This window comes from Cyrtonyx montezumae, unplaced genomic scaffold (genome assembly GCF_038088225.1).
Source record: "Cyrtonyx montezumae isolate F1298 unplaced genomic scaffold, pur_monq_1.0 scaffold_30, whole genome shotgun sequence".
NCBI classification, from domain to species: Eukaryota; Metazoa; Chordata; class Aves; order Galliformes; family Odontophoridae; genus Cyrtonyx; species Cyrtonyx montezumae.
The window spans coordinates 10,675,433-10,696,343 of record NW_027072035.1 but is presented as its reverse complement, the minus strand read 5'-3'; the positions used below and the strand labels follow the sequence as shown (position 1 = coordinate 10,696,343).

Sequence of the window (20,911 nt, the reverse complement as noted above, 5' to 3'; positions counted from 1 at the left end):
GTTATCACAATGAGAAAAAAAATAAAAATGAGAGGGAGGGAGTAGGGGTAGGAATAAGGACAGAGAGACAGAGAAAGGGAATATCTAGAAACGGAGACTATCAACCAGCTTACACAATCTTCCAGGACTCCCCAGGCTGTTGCAAAACTTTATTTGAACTTGAACACTATTTTCTGCTTACTCTCTACATTCTTTTTGAAGACACTATTCACATTCAAATGAACAGTTAGAAATTTAAAGATAACACAGCTTTAGGAGGATAGATTAATACTCACTATGAAACTCCATTTTCTTCTGATTGTTTCCAGGACATTTCTGTTTATTGAAAATAACCACTAAGAAGGTCACAAAGAAGCAGAACACCCAAGTTTGTATTTGCAGCCTCCAAACAACACGTGAAAATACTGAACACTATGTTTTAGCACTAGGAAAACACTTAGCTATCCTGCAGCTGAAGAAACGTCAAGAAACTGTTTCTAAAAAGCCAAAATGTTGTGGCATCACAAGCAAAGCGTCCTCTTGGTATTATGCGCAGGTGTCCTAAAGTCATATGAAAAACTCCAATACCTCTTGTAATCTGATTTAGCAAGACAGTGTTAACTGCCAAGGCCTGGAAACATCCATGTTACTCCAGCTGTGGAACTCATACTCCTGATGGCCAAGGGTGGAGTGTAGTGAGTCACACCTATCCCAGCAGTGACAGCAGTTACACAATCCCTGCTCTGTGGGATCGAACAGCTTCTGAAGGGTGACGCAAAGAAAATCCCACGCTGAATTTACAGAAAGTGGCAGCAAGAAGCATTACTTATATTTCTTACAATCACCGTTCCAAAAATCTCTCAAATTGTACTTCTACTTGACATTTTTAGCAAAAATATTCCTCATCTGTTCCCCAAACACTGAATTATTGGATAGCCAAAGAAAAGAGGGTATTCCAATCATTAAGGAAATCACTAAGAACATTTTTGCTCTTAATAGTAGTACAAGAGTGAATAAAACACATAGACCTCATAGCTGTGTAAACAAAAGGGGCTCTCATGGTAAAACCAAAGTGGTGCAGCACAGCAATGGTTCAGCACTTGCTGCTGAAACATTACTCTAATACCTTCAAAAGTTTGCACCCCAAAAGAGAAGCAACTGCACTTTTTAGGCAAAGCAGCCTACACTTCATCAAACTCAGTTCTCATGCCTCACTTTCATCTGTGTGCATGCCTTATTCATAGACACATTTCCTCACAGTACCTACCCAGTCTTAATATCTGTACTTATAATCACAGAATTACTAAGGTTGGAAAAGACAACAGAGATCCTCTAGTCCAATCATAAAACTGTCTGAGGTGACTTGCTTTTATAAAAATGCAACTTGGTATTCAATTAATCTTTGTCTATTTGACTGGTGTACTGGTCAGAACATGAGCAGATTTGATCCTCAGCAATATGGCTGGATGTGGATGATAAGAAGCTACTGAGGAGCCTTCCTTCAGCTTTAGGCCATCTCTTTCTTACCTCCCTGGTTTGAAATGGGTAGATGCAACCGGTCTTAAATACCAGCAATGTCTCATCAGGAGATCTTGATATATATTTGACATTTAACTTGCCACAGAGGCTCCAAAAAATCTCTCTTCTACAAACGATTTCTCTCAATTTTCAGAGTGCTTTTCTGCTATTCAAGAAAAAAATATCTACTCAGCTCTCACACTTCAAATTTCATTTTGCAGTCAGCCTTTACAGCTCATAAAATTTCACCAGAGAGGAAGAGAGGGGAGTAGGATGAACAGACTCATATTAAAAAGAAAGATGACTTGAAAGAAGATGATAAGAAATTTTAGATGCAGATGTAGCAAGCACAAATGAATAAGGGAGTCAACAGGATTTTTTCCAGAGATATATTATCACTACAGAAAATTTTTACCTTGAGAACATCCGAACTGGTGGTCATCACCAGTTATAACCATCCAAAGTTTACAGTATTTATTTTCTTATATAATATTCACATCATTTAATTCCACTACTACTTTTATAATGGTATATATGAATGATGATACTTTCTCTTACAGTACAATACGCTCTGTTGTGGGTTTTTTTTGCATACAATTTTTTTTTTATGAGAGGTTAAATGAGTAGCTGTAATGACTTATGCTAATAGAAAGGTTTACAATGAAAAACAAATGAAGCAAATATAACGAACTGTTCAACCAGTAAGCTGGATTAACTGAAAATTTGCTATACACATCAAGTAAACTTTACTTACAAAGGCATCTACTGTAATTAGACACTGTAGAAACCCCACAGATTCCTGTGGTTTACCTGTATCACTACAAGCTAAACTTTTAACAAGCTCTTTCCTCTCACTAGTCCAAGTGAGGAAAAATAAGTGTTCATCTACAGCCAAATTTACAGCCAAATTTAAAGTTTACTTTACAACAGTTACATGATTGGTTTTGCCACAACTACTAGTACAAGTAGATGCAAAACACACCGTTAGCCATTTGATCTGTATTTCCCATTAGAGGTGATTCAATCATCTTAGATATCTACAGAATGCTACAGAAGGAGGTGAAAAGCTGAGGTGCAGATTGATTGGCTATATCTTCCTTTATGAACTATGGCTATCACTTATTTAATCTCTTTGCATGTACACCAAGCTAAACAATAAAAAACTTAGCGCAGTACAGTGTCCTGCTGTGCTCATTAACCTGAAAAGAAGACAACTTTGCCACTGAGAATGCAGCACTTTTGTCCCTTCAGATGATACTCTCCATACCTTCATTATGGGCAGCTATTAAGTACCAGCTCTAGCAAGTATAGCTACATTGAAGTCACAATCAAATTATGCTTACAGCATAATTCACACCATATTCTGCATCAGTTTTTGTGTGGCACAGAGTTTTCAAGGGTTTTCCATACCTTATTGTCGCTCCTTGTAGCCGATCAATCTTCTTATTTAATTCAGCAATGATACTGTGCAGCTCTGTGATTCGCTCCTCATAACGCAATGTTGTTCGCTCCTGCACATCTTCGTGCTCTCTCATTAGGTGGGATTGCTCACACTAAATCAGAGAAGAAATAGAAAGAACACCTCTGTAGAGAATAGACAGAAAAGAGAAGCTGATCCCCTTTACAAGGTCTTCTTACCCATCAGACCAAAATGGCAAGAAAAAAGCACAGAAGCAAAACACTGATAAATACAAAGAGGTGTATATCTATCAGATTTGTAGAAACTTTTCAGAAGACTATTTTAAGACTGTGTAACTGAAAGAATCTGTGATGCACAAAATACCTTCAGGGACCTCCTCAGCACTGTCTGGATTCAAATAGGTCACAAGGCATTAACCACATCATTATAAGAAAAGGTTCAAGGCTGTAACTTCTTCTCTCGGATTTGTTTTTATTACTCTTTAAGGTACTATTGCACACTTTCCTTTTCAAATTCTCTATAATAAAATGTTTATTATTTCAACAATTAAGTGGCTATAGTTTGGACTGTTATTTTATATGTGCCATGAAATCCTACTTTTTCTTTCCAACAAAGTACTATTTCCAGCCTCTCTGGCTCACTCTTTATGCCAGCAGATACCCTACTGCAATTACAGCCTCTCAAGAAAGCATGTTGATTGAAGTTTTGCTTTCTAGCAGCTGGAAAGATAAAGACTTTTCACCGTTTGCTTTAGACCCCTCACATGAAACAGTCAAGCTTCCTTGAAACCACAGAAAGTTATATACTATACCAGGAACAAGAGAAAACTCACAAACCAAAGGTATACATAAGAAACATTTTAAACTGAAACAGTGAAATATAAGATCTTACTAGCAATTGTAAAGACTACAATTCATAGTAATATATGACCCTAAACACTGTTGCACCAAAACTTACTTTTTTAAACCAAAAACTGTCTATATGGAGATAATCCCTTAAACTCATTTCAGAAATACAAAACTTATACCCATACTAACAGGCATGCCAGTTTGCTCTTACATTTTATGGGCCATTCACATCACAGTTGGAGAATGTTTACATAAAATGCAGCTTCAAAAATGACCATTTATGCTGAGCTTCATTAACAACTTTATTTTACAGTTGTTAGTAAAATTGATTTCAATACTTTTTGACTTTCAGGAATGTGCACACTGTAAGACAGTAGAGTAGCTCAAAGGTTTTACAGAACCTTTCCACAGACTACAACAAAATGGCAGTTTCTTCCTCAAACTTGAGTCAAAAGCTATTTCAGCTATACCAAGACAGGGAACATCTTACTGCTGAAGAGTAGAGCAATTGATTAAATTTTAGAAGATAGGAAATACTCACCTAGCTTTTAGAACTTCAGGTTGAACAACCCAAATTGTTAACTATGTATATTATAATGATTTTTTATTGCAGAATCACTTAAAATTATTTCTCTTATTTCTGAACATTAACATTGTGCATAGTTGAAGTACTAGTGCGGCTTTAAAAATGTGAAAGTAACAGAAAAAAAAATGTTTAACGTAAATATTTAAGTACAATAAAGATTTAATCTAAATTTCCTCTGATAAATACTGATATCCAAAAAACCAACAGTTAAGTGTTCTCAAGAACAGTGAATTTTGTGCACTGTTTTTTCAGTTATAAACAAAAGGATGCTTCAGATAGAATCTACAATAATTATTTTCAGATCGTAAATAAAATGCTTATCTCAATAATTTTTATCTTTATAAGCTCTGCACTGAAAAGCAGAATTTGTTTATCTTGACTGAAGATATATGGACTCTTGCTAATGGACCTCAGCCACATTAGGAGACTTGCCTTTTGTTTTCTCTAGCCATTTCACAGCCACCATTTTTCAGGATAACCATAATCTAGTGACAGACATACACGGTGAACAACTAGCAGTCTAGCAATATGATGGCAGCTTAATGTTTGATTTTTTCAAAAGGGCTCTTGGATGATCTTGGGCAAAAGTAGTATCACAGGGCAGAAAGAAATCTCTGTGAGAGACAGGACTTGATGCTAAGGAACACAGATTTAGAGGCTGGGGTTCAGGCTCTAGAAATTCCCTTCAGTCACTACAAGTTTCAACTGAAAAAGACAAAATATTTACACAGTGGAAATATAATTTAATATGAATACCAAAATGCAGCAATGTAAAATTATACAGATTGCTCTTTACCATTGCACATTTACCTCAAAACATGGAAAATAAACAACTGCATCTCTTGGTAGCCACTGCTAAACAGTTTTTTTCTTTCCTCATACACTCATCCGTTCATCACTGTCTTTACTTTCTGAGCCCTCTGAGTCCCAAAACAATGACCTGCCCCTAGTTCCCATCTTTTTAAACTGTGATTTACTTGCATGTAAGTCACAAGTTCTGAAGATAAACATCTTGCACTCCTTTCCTCATCCCTTTCTTCCAGCCTCATACTTGAGTTCTAATCAAAACATTAAGGGTTCTAGTGCTCTAGAAAAAGCAAATACAGGGATAATCCACGGAGAGACTGCAGAAGATAAGTGATTACAGAAGTCAGGAGAAAAGATTCTTGCACAGTTTTCCATGTAAGTTACCCTCAGTTTGGTTTTTTTTGTATAGACCTGAAAGGTTATTTCAATTACAGAATAAATGAACAATGCCTGGGAACTCCCTTTTCTGACCTCTTTGATACTAGAAAATAACCACCAATGCAGGAAAAAAAAAAACTATACAGAAGAAGGATTATCATGGAAAATATTTTAATCCAAATACATTGTTATAACATATGATATTACTGACTGTTAATGAACACAAATTCCAAACCCAAGAGACAAGAACAGCGCAGATCCTGTGATAAATTTGAAGAGTTCAGAACAAAAAAACAACCACCAAAACCCACCAGCAGGAGTGCTAGGCTAACAGATCTCTCCTCCTCAGGCCTGCAGAGCCGCTAACACTGTCTATAGTACTATTCAGGGAGTACACAACTCACCACCTGAACTAGCCACAGTGTTAAACCTGCTGAACAAGTAATTGAGCATTTCAGTTTAAGAGGAGTGGCAGATTTTAGAGTGGCAATCAGTTCCTCTAATTTTAAGTATAAGCATACATCCACTATGCTAAAGCCACAATCATGAAAACATACATGCTGATGATTAATTAACAGGGTATATTCAGCACTTACTTAATGTGGAAAAAGAATATAAGTAAACAGGGCGAACCCATGTGACATCAGGACATCACACAACAGAAGTAAAAATTTCTACGCTGATTTGTTGGCTCTGATGACCTGAGCATCTCTACTTCAAGTAATTGTTAAATGAGAAACTGAAGTCCTTCCATGAAGTGCAAGTGTTCTCATACACCAAGCAGTGTTGGTTATACTCTTACACTGAACTTCTACTGTCCCTCGCTCTATTGTGAGTAATAAAAATGAAGGGAAGAATACAGCTCCAGTGACAAACGATATAAAAAGCTGCATCACAGTGTTTGTTACTCTGTTCCTACAGCTCTTAAGAAATTCCAGAATTACTAAGTATGAAGACTGAAGAGAACAGAACTACCCTGTGAAAGAGGATGAAAATACACAATGTAGAAAGTGAACTGTCTACTCTTTAAATACTTAACTGAAACTTTCAGCATGTTACTAATTCCATGGTTCTACCATACAATTTTATGTGTTTCAGGTTAACCACAGTAGGTAGCTGAACACCACACAACTTTTCTCTCTTTTCCACTCACAGGAGAACAGGAGTGGGGAAGAGTACAGGCAAGAAAACTTGTGGATCACACTAAAAACTATTCAGAAATTGAAAGAGAAGTGAAAGAAGAGAAAAAGACAACAAATCAGCTGAGACATTGCTGTGCTATCAGCACTGTGCTGGATGTAGATCTAAACACAGCACCACATGGGCTACTGTGAAGATTACCACAATTGAAGTCAGACCGCAGAGAAACGTAATGTCATGGGACACCAGAACTGAATAAATCCACAGAGGACAGGACCACAGCAGACTATTAAATGTGATGCAGACACTTGCTCAGAACGTCCATACACTCTTGATAGTAGAAAGATGAGTGCACATGAAAAACAACTGTCTGTACATGCTACTTGTGCTTTCCCTTCAGACATTTATTATTTACTATTATTAGAGCCAGGGTATGGAGACACACAGGGCTAGTAGAAGGCACTACTTCTATTCTCATAACCAAAGAAGGATTCTGGAAGGGTACTTTACATACAGCTGATTAGTGCTTACAGTAACTTTCATTCACGAATTTATATCAGTGCCAAATTTTACAATTATACAAAGAGACAAGGAGATCCAATGTCTTGCAGAAATAATACCAGCATGTAAGCAAATGCTTTAACAGGGACTCCGCAGACCGGAGTTTTGGAAATGAGCTGTACCATAATACAACAACCAGCAATCAGTTACATCCTTCTATAAAAATCTTATAAAGCAGAGCTATCCAACTATCTCTTAACCACTTGTTACCTCTGTTATGTGAACTGTGGTTCCCCAAATCACTTTCTTCCTGCAAATCCACAATCCTTTATTCCAAAGCACTTCATAAGACCCATGAAATGGATGAAAGGTGTTACCAAAAATGTGTTTGGTTCAAGGAATATTTTTTTTTTCCAGAGAGCATATAGCATGCCAGCAGGAAAATAAATAAGTAAATAAAAAGCATGTGCTGCTTTTATAAGTATAGTCCAGAAATGAGATTCAGTGCTGACCCCCTAGCATCTGAAAATGGTTATGCAGAACCTCAAACACTTCTTACTTAATGTATACCTTCTGAACCTTTAATTCATATTAGCGAGGAAGAAATACATTAGCCAGAGGCTGCCGGAGAAAAATGACATATATAATGTGATATGTATTTGGAATCTCTGTAGACTGGGAGAAAAAGTTCAAAAAATAACATTATGTGGAACATCTGCTTGAAGAAAAGCAATGCAGTTATAGAAAGAAGAAAAGGTAAGGCAAAGTCATCAGAATCTGTTTCATCATTTAAACGTAGCCAACTAATAAAGTATATAAACTGTGCTTCTTTAATAACCTTAAAAAGAGTATTTAAACGACCGTTTAAAAATGACAGTTTAAAAAATGACCACTTTAGACTTTCATTCACACCCCAAAAAGTTTCTACTCACTTGAGAGCTTTCAGAAAAAAAGTGCTATACTATTAAGATTACATAGAAACTGTTACTTAAAAAAGTATTTTTTTTCAAACAACAAGTGCATCAAGGCTTCTCATCAGCCACAGATAAATCACTAAGCCAGAAATGTACAAATGATCACCCCAGTACAACTACTGAGCTCAGTCAGACTACTCCTCTAAAGTTACTCTACTCCTATCAAAATTTCTCTTCAGTCTCACTCCCACAACTTCACAGTTTTCCTTGTGGTTGTGCACACAGAAGTGTTTATTTTAGCATGGAGAAATGTACAGCAAAAGGCTTCAGATATTCTGAAAGAACAGATATTCTGATTTTATGTTATTCACAGTTCAGGCAGTGGTCAACACTATGGTTCTATTTACAACTACAGAGCCCAAGATCATGGAAAAAAACACCAAGGTGAGAAATCCAGCACTATATGCATGCACAACTGCTAAGCAGGTTAAAACAAAACAAAACAAAACAAAACAAAAAAACAAAACAAAAGCAATTGGGGATCCATCACTGCAGGAAAGCATGTACAAGGTACTCTTCGATGGCTGATACATGTTATTTTTTAACAAAGAGCTGGGAATAAATGTAGAACACCAACAAAAACCTGTAGCTAGCACAATGCCCTGCAGTTAAAAATAACAACCAGGTCAGCACAGTCATACAGAACAATAAAAACTTTTTGGGTATACTGGACAGATTAATGATTGCCAAATGCAGCCTAACAAAAAGCTGTACCTCAGAAAAAGGACCCTCCTTCAGAGAGCAGTGTAAGTTAGTTAATTTTTGATCTAAGGATTATAGCTGATAAGTGATGTGCATGTCTCCAGCTCACAGATCAAAGAGAACAAAAGGGACAATGTTTTTCACTTCAGAATGCTGCACTGATGGGTTAGAATCAGAGTATTGTTTACAAGCCTCAAAATAGCTGAAAAAAATATAGAATAATGTTTGAAGGACTGAAATAAAGGCCTTCAAATGTAGATTGTTTAAATATTTCTACATCTGTCTTGAGTTTAAAAAACATATAGTTAAAAGACTATCAAAATGCCCTGATACCAGAGACTCTAAACTTGGAGAATCACAGAATGGCTGAGCTTGATCTCTTGAGGTCACTTCTCTAAACCCTATCTAGTCAAGGAAGGTCAATACAGCAGACCAGGTCCAGATGGCTTTTAACTACTTCCAAAGATGGAGAATCGGCAACCTCTTTGGGTTACCAGGTTAAGATGTGACACTTTACATGACAAAATGTTTCTCGGTCTATCTGCAAGCACAAATGAATACACATTCTGCAGTTGTTTTAAATGGTAAAGTACTTTAAAAAGCTAATTGCCAGAACAGTAGTTCCTTAAAAGAACAGGTTTTTTTTTTTCCATAGGAGAAATATTAGATACAGCAGTTATTTCCCTGTTTGCATTTACCTATCTACATTAATGTTTTTTTTTCAGATCAACATAAAGAGCCAAGAGAGCATCAGAGCTCAAATTTTCCTCTCATTTAATCCTGTTTTCCACAACAGAGATATATACACTGATTTACTAGAAGCTAGACTGAGATCACTAATCACTTCTCACATTAATGCCGAAGTGCTGAGGATTGGCAATACCTTATGATCAGTGATATTCTGTGCTCTATGGATTCTACCCAAGATTAAAAGACTCTGTGATCAGCTACCTAATGCACTGAGAATTACAATTTTTATTTTCTAGAAATTTTAAAGCATCCACTATCAAAAGAGGTTGTTTATGTTGGTTTCAAACAAAAACAATCCAATTATTTCCTGGTAATTTTAAAATCATATCGTTAACATGTGAAACTTAAAACCCTTGGCAATTTTGTTTCTTACAGTCTTAAAATTCTTTTCAGTCATGACACTGTTAAGATCTTTCATCCTCCCCCCACATATCATACAGCTCCATAAAGAACAAGGACAGTACAAAATCACTGGCCATCTTCACAACTTGAACTGTTGCTCACCTGTGCTTTTGCCAATTTCTTTTCCAACAGGTCACGCTCTCTTTCTGTCTGTTGTAGACGTTTATTAAGCTCCACTATGTCTCCCTTTAATGATGCCAGGGCTGCTAAATGAAGCTGGAAGACAAAAGATAGACAAAAAATTAGCCTAGTCACAAGCATTATAGCAGAAGAATTTGAAAGAAGATACACTATTATACAGTAGTCACAGCACCATTGCATTTCTCAGTAGTTAACAGAACTTTAGAATAACAGAAGTCAAAAATCAGCTCACATACTCCTACATGCTTTTAGCACTGAATTGTCCCTTTCAGACAGTCTGCATGCTTCTTCATCAGAAAACATACTGTAAGGAAAAGTATAATGAAAAGTAATTCAACTGGGAATGTGTGCATTACTCCTAATGTTAGCTTGAAAGCAAGCAGCCTGAACATTGTTATAACTTCTTACATTAGATGTCAGCTCAGATTTGTTTTATAAAATAAGGTGTGTCATGTTTTGATGTGTTTGGAGATAACAAAGTTTATCAGTGTACTGAAGAGAGTAACTTCATGCCTATGATTCAAGTACCACTGAGCTTCAATGCTTCCAACCTACCGAATCTACACTCTGAGAATGTGAACTGCTGTTCTACCTCCAAGAGATTATTTGAACGATTACCTGAAAGATACTTATCTCTGCTGGTATCTGTGCTGTGGTGACAGCGACAGGACAAAGGGGAACAGCATGGAGCTGCATCCTGGGAGGGTCAGGTGGGTGATAGGAAGAGGCTCTTTGTACCAGAGGGTGGTAGACATGGAAAAACTCCCCAGGATAGTGAGCACAGACTGAAGAGTGGAAATCCAGGGAGCATTTTGACAATACTCTCAGACACAGGATCTGAATTCAGGGTGATCTGAATTCCTGCTATGTGGAGCCAGGTTTTGGACTCAATACCTGTGAGTCTCTTCCAACTTGGGACACAGTGATTCTGTGTCTACTAAGAAGCATCATTCATCCACGTTGGCAGTGACCATGGTGGACTGATGCTGTGATTTTGTGATGCTGTATTTAACCAATCACGTGTAAACACATATAGGATAAATAACAAAATTAAGTTATGTTAGCTACATAACTTAGAAATGAATTATAGATCTTATAAAAAATCCAACACTTAGATTTCATTCGCACTCTTGTTTCCCTCAATATCCCTTTCATCACTACAGCATAGGTAGCAGCTAGAACTTGATGACCCATATTGACAACTACAGCAGAAAAGTCCATGAGGAAACCAGCCAGTATTACTGAAGTCATTCTTTGTAGTAGTATAGAAACATCACTAAGTTATACTGGAGGTGAAAACTAAAGAGATCATCCACGCTAGCCCAAGTAACTCGGCAAACATTGCTCTGCTGACAAGACTCAGACTGAAACACAAACAGTGCTTCTAGACTTGCAGTCACTTTCAGTTTTTCACACAGTCTGACATTTTATGGAGTGAGTCTCTTTTAGATCATTCTTCTTCTCCCATTTCCAGTCGATCTACCAATGAATCCTATTCTGGTATCAGTTTTGCCTTTATAAATACCAAAAACCAGCAAAACCACCAGTTTTCACACAGTGATACGTGAAAGTAGTTGTAATAAGAAAAGAGTCTAGATTCATTTACAGACAAATCCTTCACAGTACATCCACTGTTACAGAAAAGGTCACTTCTAGCATGAGGACATGAATGTACGAAGACTTATATGTGAGTTCTGCCATTTTAACCGCAGAATAACTATGTGACCAGAAGCTCTGGACATCCTCATTTGTCAGCTGTCTAAAATATTTTAATTACATCAGCTGCAAAACATTTCACATGCAGTTATTCATTTCAGCATAATACATACACATATGCTGTTTTATGCTGTTGTATGTTTAAGTTTCTTAAGGCAGTTTCATTTTTCAAGTGAAAAAACAGTAGTTCAGGCCTGTTACAGCCATATGCTGTATATCTTCTTTCAAACACGCTGCGCTTAAATATCTTAATAAGCCCAGAAACTCCCTGAATCTTAAAGTATTCTTGGCCTTTGGAGTAAGGTTGTCCTTCCTACCACAGGAAATCATGCACTGCCTTTAAAGTCAGGAGAAATGAGAACCAGCTAAAGTGTACCAACCTGCTCATAACTGACTTGCAATTTTCAGGAAAGATGGTGAATTTCTAAGTCATCATTTTACTGTTTTCCATTAACAGAGGAGAAATTTAACAAAGTCCACCAGTTTGTTAATCAGATCTTGCAATCTTCATCACAGCTTTCAAATAATACGTGAAAAAAAATGGCTACAATTCTCTAAATTGAACAAAATAATGGTATGTAGTCAAGTAAGGATAATTCCCTTTTGTACACCATAATTAAATGATCACCAGCTGTGGTTTTAATTAAATATCACACTTACAGTGTTCATACACACAGAGCTGAAATATAAAATGACACCATCAATTTAAAAATCTCAGTGAAAAACTACTTGCGCTCTGAGCAGTGGAAGTAATGAAGCTAAATTCCTATGCATCTGCCTTTGTTACTGTCACACACCAGGACCAGCTCAGCTCTTCTTTGTGGCCCCTGCCATTCCAAACCAGGTAAGAAGCAGCACAAATTCTGTCTAGCTTAATAGCAACACTGCTGCTTGGCCTGGACTGATAGCCCCTGCCACACAAGGGATGCCACACAGCAGATGGATGGTATCTGCCCCTTCAAACAAAGCAACAAAACAATTGCTTTGCTAATAATTTTTTTTTTTTTTTTGCTATCCAAAATGATCCTTCCTAACTTGATCTTCATGCTTCAGAAAAAATAAAAAAGAAGAAAAAAAAAAAAAGAAAAATCAGTGTAACAGAAATGGCAGACCAGCCAATGCTAAGTTACTACACAGGGAGAAAGGCTGCTTCTGGCACTCCTCAGTTTCAGCACACCCAGTACACACAGCAATAAAAAATACATAAGTGGTGCCTCCAGCTACTACTGTGATAGAGTACTGTTTCTACAACATACCAGTCTAAGCATTCAAACAACAGCTCCCAAAAAGATCCAGCTGAGCACGATGGAAAACAGTCTGCAGCCAACGCTGTGAATAAATTCTGTACTGATCCAGCACAGAAAGTAATAAATTCTCACTAAAAAAAAAAAAAAAAAAAAACTCACTAAAAAAACCCACAATGGGATGCCAATGAATTTAAACTGTTCAACAGGACAGAAAGAACAACACACGTAAAAGCAATGAATGAAAAGGAATCAGAGGCTAAAAACCTGTTTATCTACAACCAGCAAAGGAAATAAGAATTCTTTCAGTAAAGAAAGTAGACACACATCATTAATAAAAAATGCAACACCTATCTTACCTTAGAAGCTAAAGTTTCTACAAAATTTTATGCGACCACAAGAATAGGCTGATTTACTGAAACATGCAAACTACACAATCTTGCCTTTTTTTTTAATGATATATACATAGGTGTAGTTAGATTCAGATGTTTATAATGCTGCCTGATCTCTGAAAAGCTACCAAATTATTTGTTATCAAATGTCATTACACAAGATTTGAAAATCCAGGCTGCTTTGTAATATGAGAGTTGGGGAGTTTTCAGTACAGCCTGCAGTTCAGTCAGAATTTCATTCAAAATGCCAGAAAGGTCAAAAAAAGCACCCACGTGTTGTATTTTCTGACACCCATCATAAAGTAGGTGGACACCTCATAAAGGTGAGGAAACCCAACCTTCCAGAATTTACAATTACAGACAAGGAAATAAATAGGCAACATGAGTTTGTAATAATAAGCATTCAGGCAGAAATATAAACCTCTTTTTGTTTTTGCATTCAGGATTTCCAGAGCTGTACATTGGTAACTCTCTACTGAATAGCAGGAAACAACAGTGTCAAGGCTAGTCCAAGAGAAGCTTAGACAAGGTAGGCATTCAACTGCAGAGATAGATGAGAACACGTCACATTAACACATAACAACTACACTGAAACCTTACACAGTGAAAAAGGAAGAATTTACACAGAAAAATAGTTTGAAAAATTACACCATAGGTTCGCACAACTAGGAAATGTCTTTAAAAAGCAGCAAGACAAAAGATAACATACACAAAGCTTTAGAGCTTTCATCAGAGAGTAGCTAAAGATTTGAGTACATAGGGAAAGTGCTGTCAAGTTTACATTTCATCAAATAGCACAGATACAGGTCCGCATGCAAATAATACTTAATGTGACTGTTACGTGAAAAAAAAATACAAAAACAACTAATAATTTTTTTCTTCAGTTCTAAACATGTTTTTTTTCCTCCTTTTCTTGCACATGATCCATGGAATGTGCATTTTCATGGTACAACTGATGGCATAAATATACTGAAGCCCATTTCTGTGAATGTACTGACAAGGTGAAATGGAAAAGTGCAAAGAACAGACACATCCCAGAAGCAGTGACAGGACAGCTCAATATTCCCTAGACCATGTCAGCTGCACAATCTCTAGCATGCAGCCCTGAAATACCACATCCAGCTGCCCTGTAACTAATTACCTACGGCAAAGTCAAAATGCCTAAAAAAAGCAATTTCATTGAACTGTTAGATGCCATAAAAAATCTATGTTTCAAACAACTGTTATGTATTAATGAATTAAAAAATGCAATGACATACAAAGCGGGCATTTTGTGACTATCCTGCTGAAGCAACGGTTGTCATATTAGACATTATATAGTTACATCATGTGACTGTGCAATATTAAAAAGTAATGTGCTAACCCAAGCCAGAAAGGAACTATCCAAATTGTAGAAAAACAAAGACCAAATGTTTGTAAGGCATACTTAGTTTTAATTCAAAAAAGCTGCAGAAGACATAAAGTTTAAGTTATTTATGAACTTAAACAGACATACATATTTTTAAACTAGAAATTAACATTTCTGGACACTTCATGCAATTTTTAGTATTTCAAAATACTTCTTAAAAAACAAACAATCAAACCATACTGGGCTCAAGTGTGCCTTCAGCACCCAGAGAGACCTGAACGAACTCAAAAGGCAAGCTCATGTGAACCTAATGAGGTCCAACACAGTGAAGTGCAAGGTTTTGCACTTGGGTCAGAGTAATCCCAGATTGGGATACGCAGACTGGGAGAATATGAGAGTAGCTCTGCAGAGAACAACCTGGGGATCCTGGTGCATGAAGAACTGAACGTGAGCAACAGAGCGTTCTTGCAGCTAGGAAGGCCAATGGTATCCTGGGCTCCATCAGGAGGGCGGTGGCCAGCAGGGACAGGGTGTCTACTGTACCTCTTTACTCTGCTTTTGTGCACCCCATCTGGAGTACTGTGTGCAGGTCTGGGGTCATCAATGCAGGAAAGATGTGGAGCTGTCAGAGAGAGTCCAGAGGAGGGTCACAAAGATGATCAGAGGGCAGGCGCACCTCATTTATGAAGACAGGCTGAGGGAGCTGGGCTTGTTCAGCCTGGAGAAGAGAAGGCTGCAAGGAGTCCTCACTGCAGAGGAAAATACGCCAGGATTGTTCAAAAATGTCATAGAACAGATAACCTGACACTATTCCAGAGCATGATCAGTTTCAGAACTTCATTAAAAACAAAAGATTTACACATGGAAAATATCTTCATCTGAAAACCTACTCAGGCAATTCACACTTGATAAACAGAGCATGTGCGAATCTGTACTTCATGAGTCTGCCTGAGAGCTAGACTGATGGCCCTACTCCTACTACAGCAGATGTTCACACCTTCCTGGGAATGAAACTTTGGTGACTTGAGGAGAAAAATCTAAACACAGAGCCCAGAAGTAACCAAAAGATGCAAACTTTTGAAGCTGGAGACTGCGGAGGAAAACTACACTTTGCGGAGTCTTCTTTTCTGGAATTCTTAACAATTTTAAGTGTCCTACTGCAGAGCAGACCACATATCCACATCGATAGGCTCTCATCTAACCTTTCCATTATGTTCCAAGGATCAGCCTTGCTTTTGCCTTCAAAGGAGAAGCCCACTGCCATTTCCATTCCCAGCTATTTGCAGGGAGCAGTATAACAGTAATGCAGGGAATGGAAATGCAGAGGTGAGGAGATCCTGCCTGGGACAAAATACTGTCTTCATCTCATCTTAATCTCAACTCATTGTTCTGCAATCACTGGGCAGCCTTTCTTTAATTCAAAATAATAGTTTAAAAATAAAACACCACTGTAAGCTAGAAAGAGCATTCAATGGTTATGCTAAGCAGAATTTGATCCCACTTCAGTCTATTTATTAGCGTTCCTACTGCCCTTACAATTTCTGGCTGGAGGACTCTTAATACAATTCAAACATGATAAATTAACTGTTTTTATCACTTTGAATTGATGGGAAGAGGAAAAAGACCTTTATTTTGTCCTTCTGCTCTGCCTAACACAACCAACAAATCTGAACCAAGGAGGGAGAAAAACAGAGCGGCTCAACACAGATCTTTATCTCCTGTAAACCCCTTTCTCTGCTCCTCTCCAGTTTTTAAATATCACCCTGAGGCAGCAGGAAAGAAGGGGAAAACTAACCCCGAGAACGTACATCACTCAATGCACTGCATGAAGCATTATGATGGCCCAGTTTCTACTGCTGGTTACAACAAATGTAAAAGATGCCATATACATGAATTTGTTTTCCAACAGCCCTGTCATTTTTTTCTATCACATTAACTAGCTCTTTCACCATCAGTCTTTTCCAAGAACAAACTAGATCTTGAGAAATAGAGAGTGCCACTTGAGAGTCAGAAAAAATAAATGATATTTATTAGTAGCAAAAAGATGCTTCCCGTAGTTTTGGGGCAGATCTCAGTCATTTTGACTTGCAATTTCTACCAGCTATCTTGTTTAAACCTGGTCTTGGAATTTTGCTACAGGGGACTGACTTCTTCAAACTTAATGCACACTATTAGCCAGGAAAATCACCTGCACTACTACATTAGTCCCCCTAGGAAGCTTCCACAGTTTCCTTCTAGTTATACATAAAAAACTTTTGTTACAAGATTTTTTTTAATTATTATTACTATTATTTTGAGTACAGCATGCATAAATAATATCCACACATTTCATCATTTCCAGACTTCTCCTGTTGTGCATCTTTCACTGTCTCCTCTTTCCTATTACCAGGTCAGTAACAAGGGAAAAAATGACTGATTTCCCAGGGAACCCTGTGATCAGATGGCAAACTCTTGGAGACCTTGTGTTATTTCCTGTCAGCATTTCTATTGCATTGGGTGCTATTAGCAAAACAATAATTTTAACAAATAGAAAATAAATCAGTGTTAAAAATGTAGCCCTGATAATTCTCCACAATGAATCACTTCTAGAAATTTGCATGCTATAAAGGCTCAAAATGTGAGTTACTCTATGACTGTCAGAGGAGTTTGCTTGCAACGGACAAGCGTCTGTTTAGCCAGATTCCAGTAGGTCAGTCATTTGTTGTTCTGTGGTTTGTTTTGTTTTGTTTTTTAACACAAATAAACAACTATCCTCAATTCTTAAAGAAAGTGCCTTAAAGAAAAATCCCCAGCACGACAAACATTTATTCTGACTAAAAGCATTCTATGGATCTATCTCAATTAAGTATTTGCTGTCTATGGCATAGCTGATTTAAAACAAGCCACTCATTGAAAAACTAGTTAAAAACTTATTCATCTTCCCGGAAAAACAACAATCGCAAAAAAAAAAAAAAAGAAAAAAAAAAGAAAAAATAACCCACCACCACCACCAAGAACAAAAACAATCAATCAAAAAACCAAAAATGAAAACACCGCATTAATACCACTAGCTTCAACAGCATTTCTGCCAGACCAAACCAGTAAGCTGAAGGACTGAAAAAATGAAGGTAGTCTTCAGCATCTTACAGTCCTTCAGTATTGGTTATTTGCATGTTCATATCTGGTACCAACCACCAGAACACCTTATGCAGGATTTCTGCATGATGCCCCAAGCTCCTTCCTAATGTCATCTACCATAAGGAAGCAGACAGCACAGCACATTTACAAACCAGGCTTTCTGAAATAAATTCAATTTACCTCACTGTGTTTCTCTTTTTGAGTCACTACAATGCTAACTCTTTAAGCAATGGAACCTTAATTGCACAAACCACTGAAAAGGTCAAAATAAACATTAATAAATGTTTATTATCAACTACATAAACACAGACAAGACTGCAAAGCTGGCACACTTCAATCCGTTTGCCAAATAAGAATTTGCATAGGTTTTTTTTGGTACATTAGTAACACCTGGATATATTACCCCATTCAGAATGAATGCTTTCCTTTCTTGTTCAGTGCACTAATAACCCAACACGGTATCACTGCTGTGTCAGAACAGTATCTTGTTTAAGTGGCTTCATCTTTTTTCCCAACCATTTATGTTGCAGACCTCTCCAACTATAGATGCCAATAGCTGCCAAATTTGCAGCAAGCTCTGTGTCAACATGACAATGCATAACAGAATATTAGAAATAGTGACAGCCATTAGTAAAGACTTCATCAAAAGTAACTCAAAGGTACAAGTAGCCAGTAATCACAAACCCGAAGCAAATACAACTGCCACTCACAAATGCAAGGTGTAGAATTTAATTCTGGTTTGCAACTCTGTACAACTCATGGGTGGGAAAAGGTATCCAGCAAACCACAGCACAAGATTAAATCTGCTTCTCATAACCCCTCTTCCAACAATGAGCTCATTTTCATTCTTTTGTATTGCAAGCTCATATGTGGGGACTTGACAGATGAGATACAGCTATTCTTCTAGTGAGGATGCCTCCCTTTTTCAAATGACATCAAAAAATCCCTTGTTTATCATGAAAAGAATGCATATACTTTTTTTTCTTTTTTTAATGTCAAAATTATCTACAAACTTAAGAGCCATCTTCTAACCAGTTAAAGTATTTTGGCTAAGAACACTCATTTTATATATTTTCCCTCCATTTTCACAGGAAAAGCATAGAAGATTAAAGTATTTCTAGAGTGCTTAGTGGACAGTTCAGCTTCACTGTAACTGATATGCATACACAATCTATTTTTTTACTTAATAAATGAAATGATAGACACTTGTAACTAGCCAAGTTTAAAGTTTCAGTCAAACAAAAATTAGCCAATTAATTAATCAAATATAAACTGCTATAACATTTTGAGATTTGTCTAGGTAGTATTTCCACCATTATGCACCTGTCATCACCAAGTGCAAGACAGGTTCATCCCTTATTTTGGCCTCAAAATGCCAAATTTGACCCACACTTCACCCATGCAATTCTATGAAATAAACAAGAGTTGCATAGATATTTATGAGTCTAGAACATAGTTTAATGGAAAGTGCACACCTCCCATGAGACTGTCATTCTCCTCTTGACTGTAATTTTCTGTGCTTTAAATCATGAAATAATAACATGCACAAAAAAAAACATTACTGCTTCTCCAAGGAAGCCAGGGCAGAACAGGGAGTTATTTCTAAAAAATGTCATAAAAATGCATTTTTTATGTTTATGTAATACAAATGCAGGCAAATGTATGCACATACACAAACACACACACAAACAGGGGTCACAGTGAGCCAAAATTTATATTTTTAAGGCATTACACATGCCACACATCCCACTTAGCACTTCAAAATGTCTGCATCCTTCATATGACCACTTTCATTAACATACACAAGAAAAGACTCGCAGTGAACATGGGTCATAAAGCACTTTCAAGCAGTAACTGGCACAGCCATAAATTTACATAATGTTCCGGAAATAAATCTTGTGCTCTCTGCTGCCTGTATAGAACATCAGTCTTAAGAAGAATACAATACAGTATCTCCTTATCTGTTTAAAGCAGGGGAAACATTTTACTCATGTTAATTGTCCTGACAGAAAAGAATCAACACTGCATTAATCCATTTAACACATGGCTTATTTTGCATGTTTGCACATAGTAACTCTAAAGCCACTCCATGTTAAATCTTCATGAGGCATGTTCCTCCCCCATGCAGCATTCCTACTTGAGTCTTTATATAGCATATGGCATATTTCTCATTTGTATAATCTGGCAGAATTAAAGTGGAAGTCTACTTTTTCCATAGTGCATGGCTTTAACACTTGTGCTTCACAGTTCAGGTGAAGCATCATTTTCTTTTTCATTTACACTTTTAATGTTATTTTCTGTAGGTTCTAAAATTATACTTTCTGTATACGAAAAAAAAAGACCCCATCCTCAAGCAATTTCCCTATTGAAACAAGTCACCCCAAGAAGTGCTGCATCAGGCCATAGCACAATCTGGTGGCCCAGTGTCCCACCTCTGATCATTAACAGAAGCTAATTGAATGATGTGAGAAACAGGTATCCATCTGTAACACTTCTCAGTAATGCCTTCCATGTCCTGCAAATCACAGGTAACACTTCCCCTTTGATCTTTGTATCACTCATCAGTTTACAATGCCCTCCCCAAAAACACATAGCTCTTTTCCTCCTTTACCATCTCAAGCTGACATGCCCTAATCTATTTCACAGAGCTACTTCTCTTTTGATCCTCCCGTCTGCTATTCTTTGGAGAGCTTTGTTTTTACACTTCTGGTGCTCAGTACATCGCAGCCTCTGGGACAGTCTGTGGCAGCACAGGTGAAATGGCTAACCATCTTCTGCTGCCAGCAGCCTAAATCTACACGCATATTACATCATTGGCCTCTGCTATATTAACATCTGGGTCAATCCAGCCTGTACATAAGCAATCCTGTATTCTCAAGCATACCCTGGGCTGTACTTCACAGCTCTTCGCAGAGAAGTTCCAAACTGTTCTGCCCCTCCCCAGCTGA

At 37.2% G+C, this 20,911-nt stretch overlaps 1 protein-coding gene across 2 annotated transcripts in view; it reads right to left on the bottom strand.

Moving 5' to 3' along the window:
* Window positions 1-20,911, bottom strand: part of MCC (MCC regulator of WNT signaling pathway) — a 134,698-nt gene that overhangs the window by 55,939 nt on the left and 57,848 nt on the right. For both annotated transcript variants that reach the window (XM_065744259.1, XM_065744260.1), the window contains exons 2-3: window positions 10,108-10,221; window positions 2,908-3,050 (exon numbers count right to left, since the gene is read on the bottom strand). In XM_065744259.1, coding sequence (XP_065600331.1) covers window positions 2,908-3,050; window positions 10,108-10,221 — 257 coding nt within the window. The remainder of the gene's footprint in view (window positions 1-2,907; window positions 3,051-10,107; window positions 10,222-20,911) is intronic.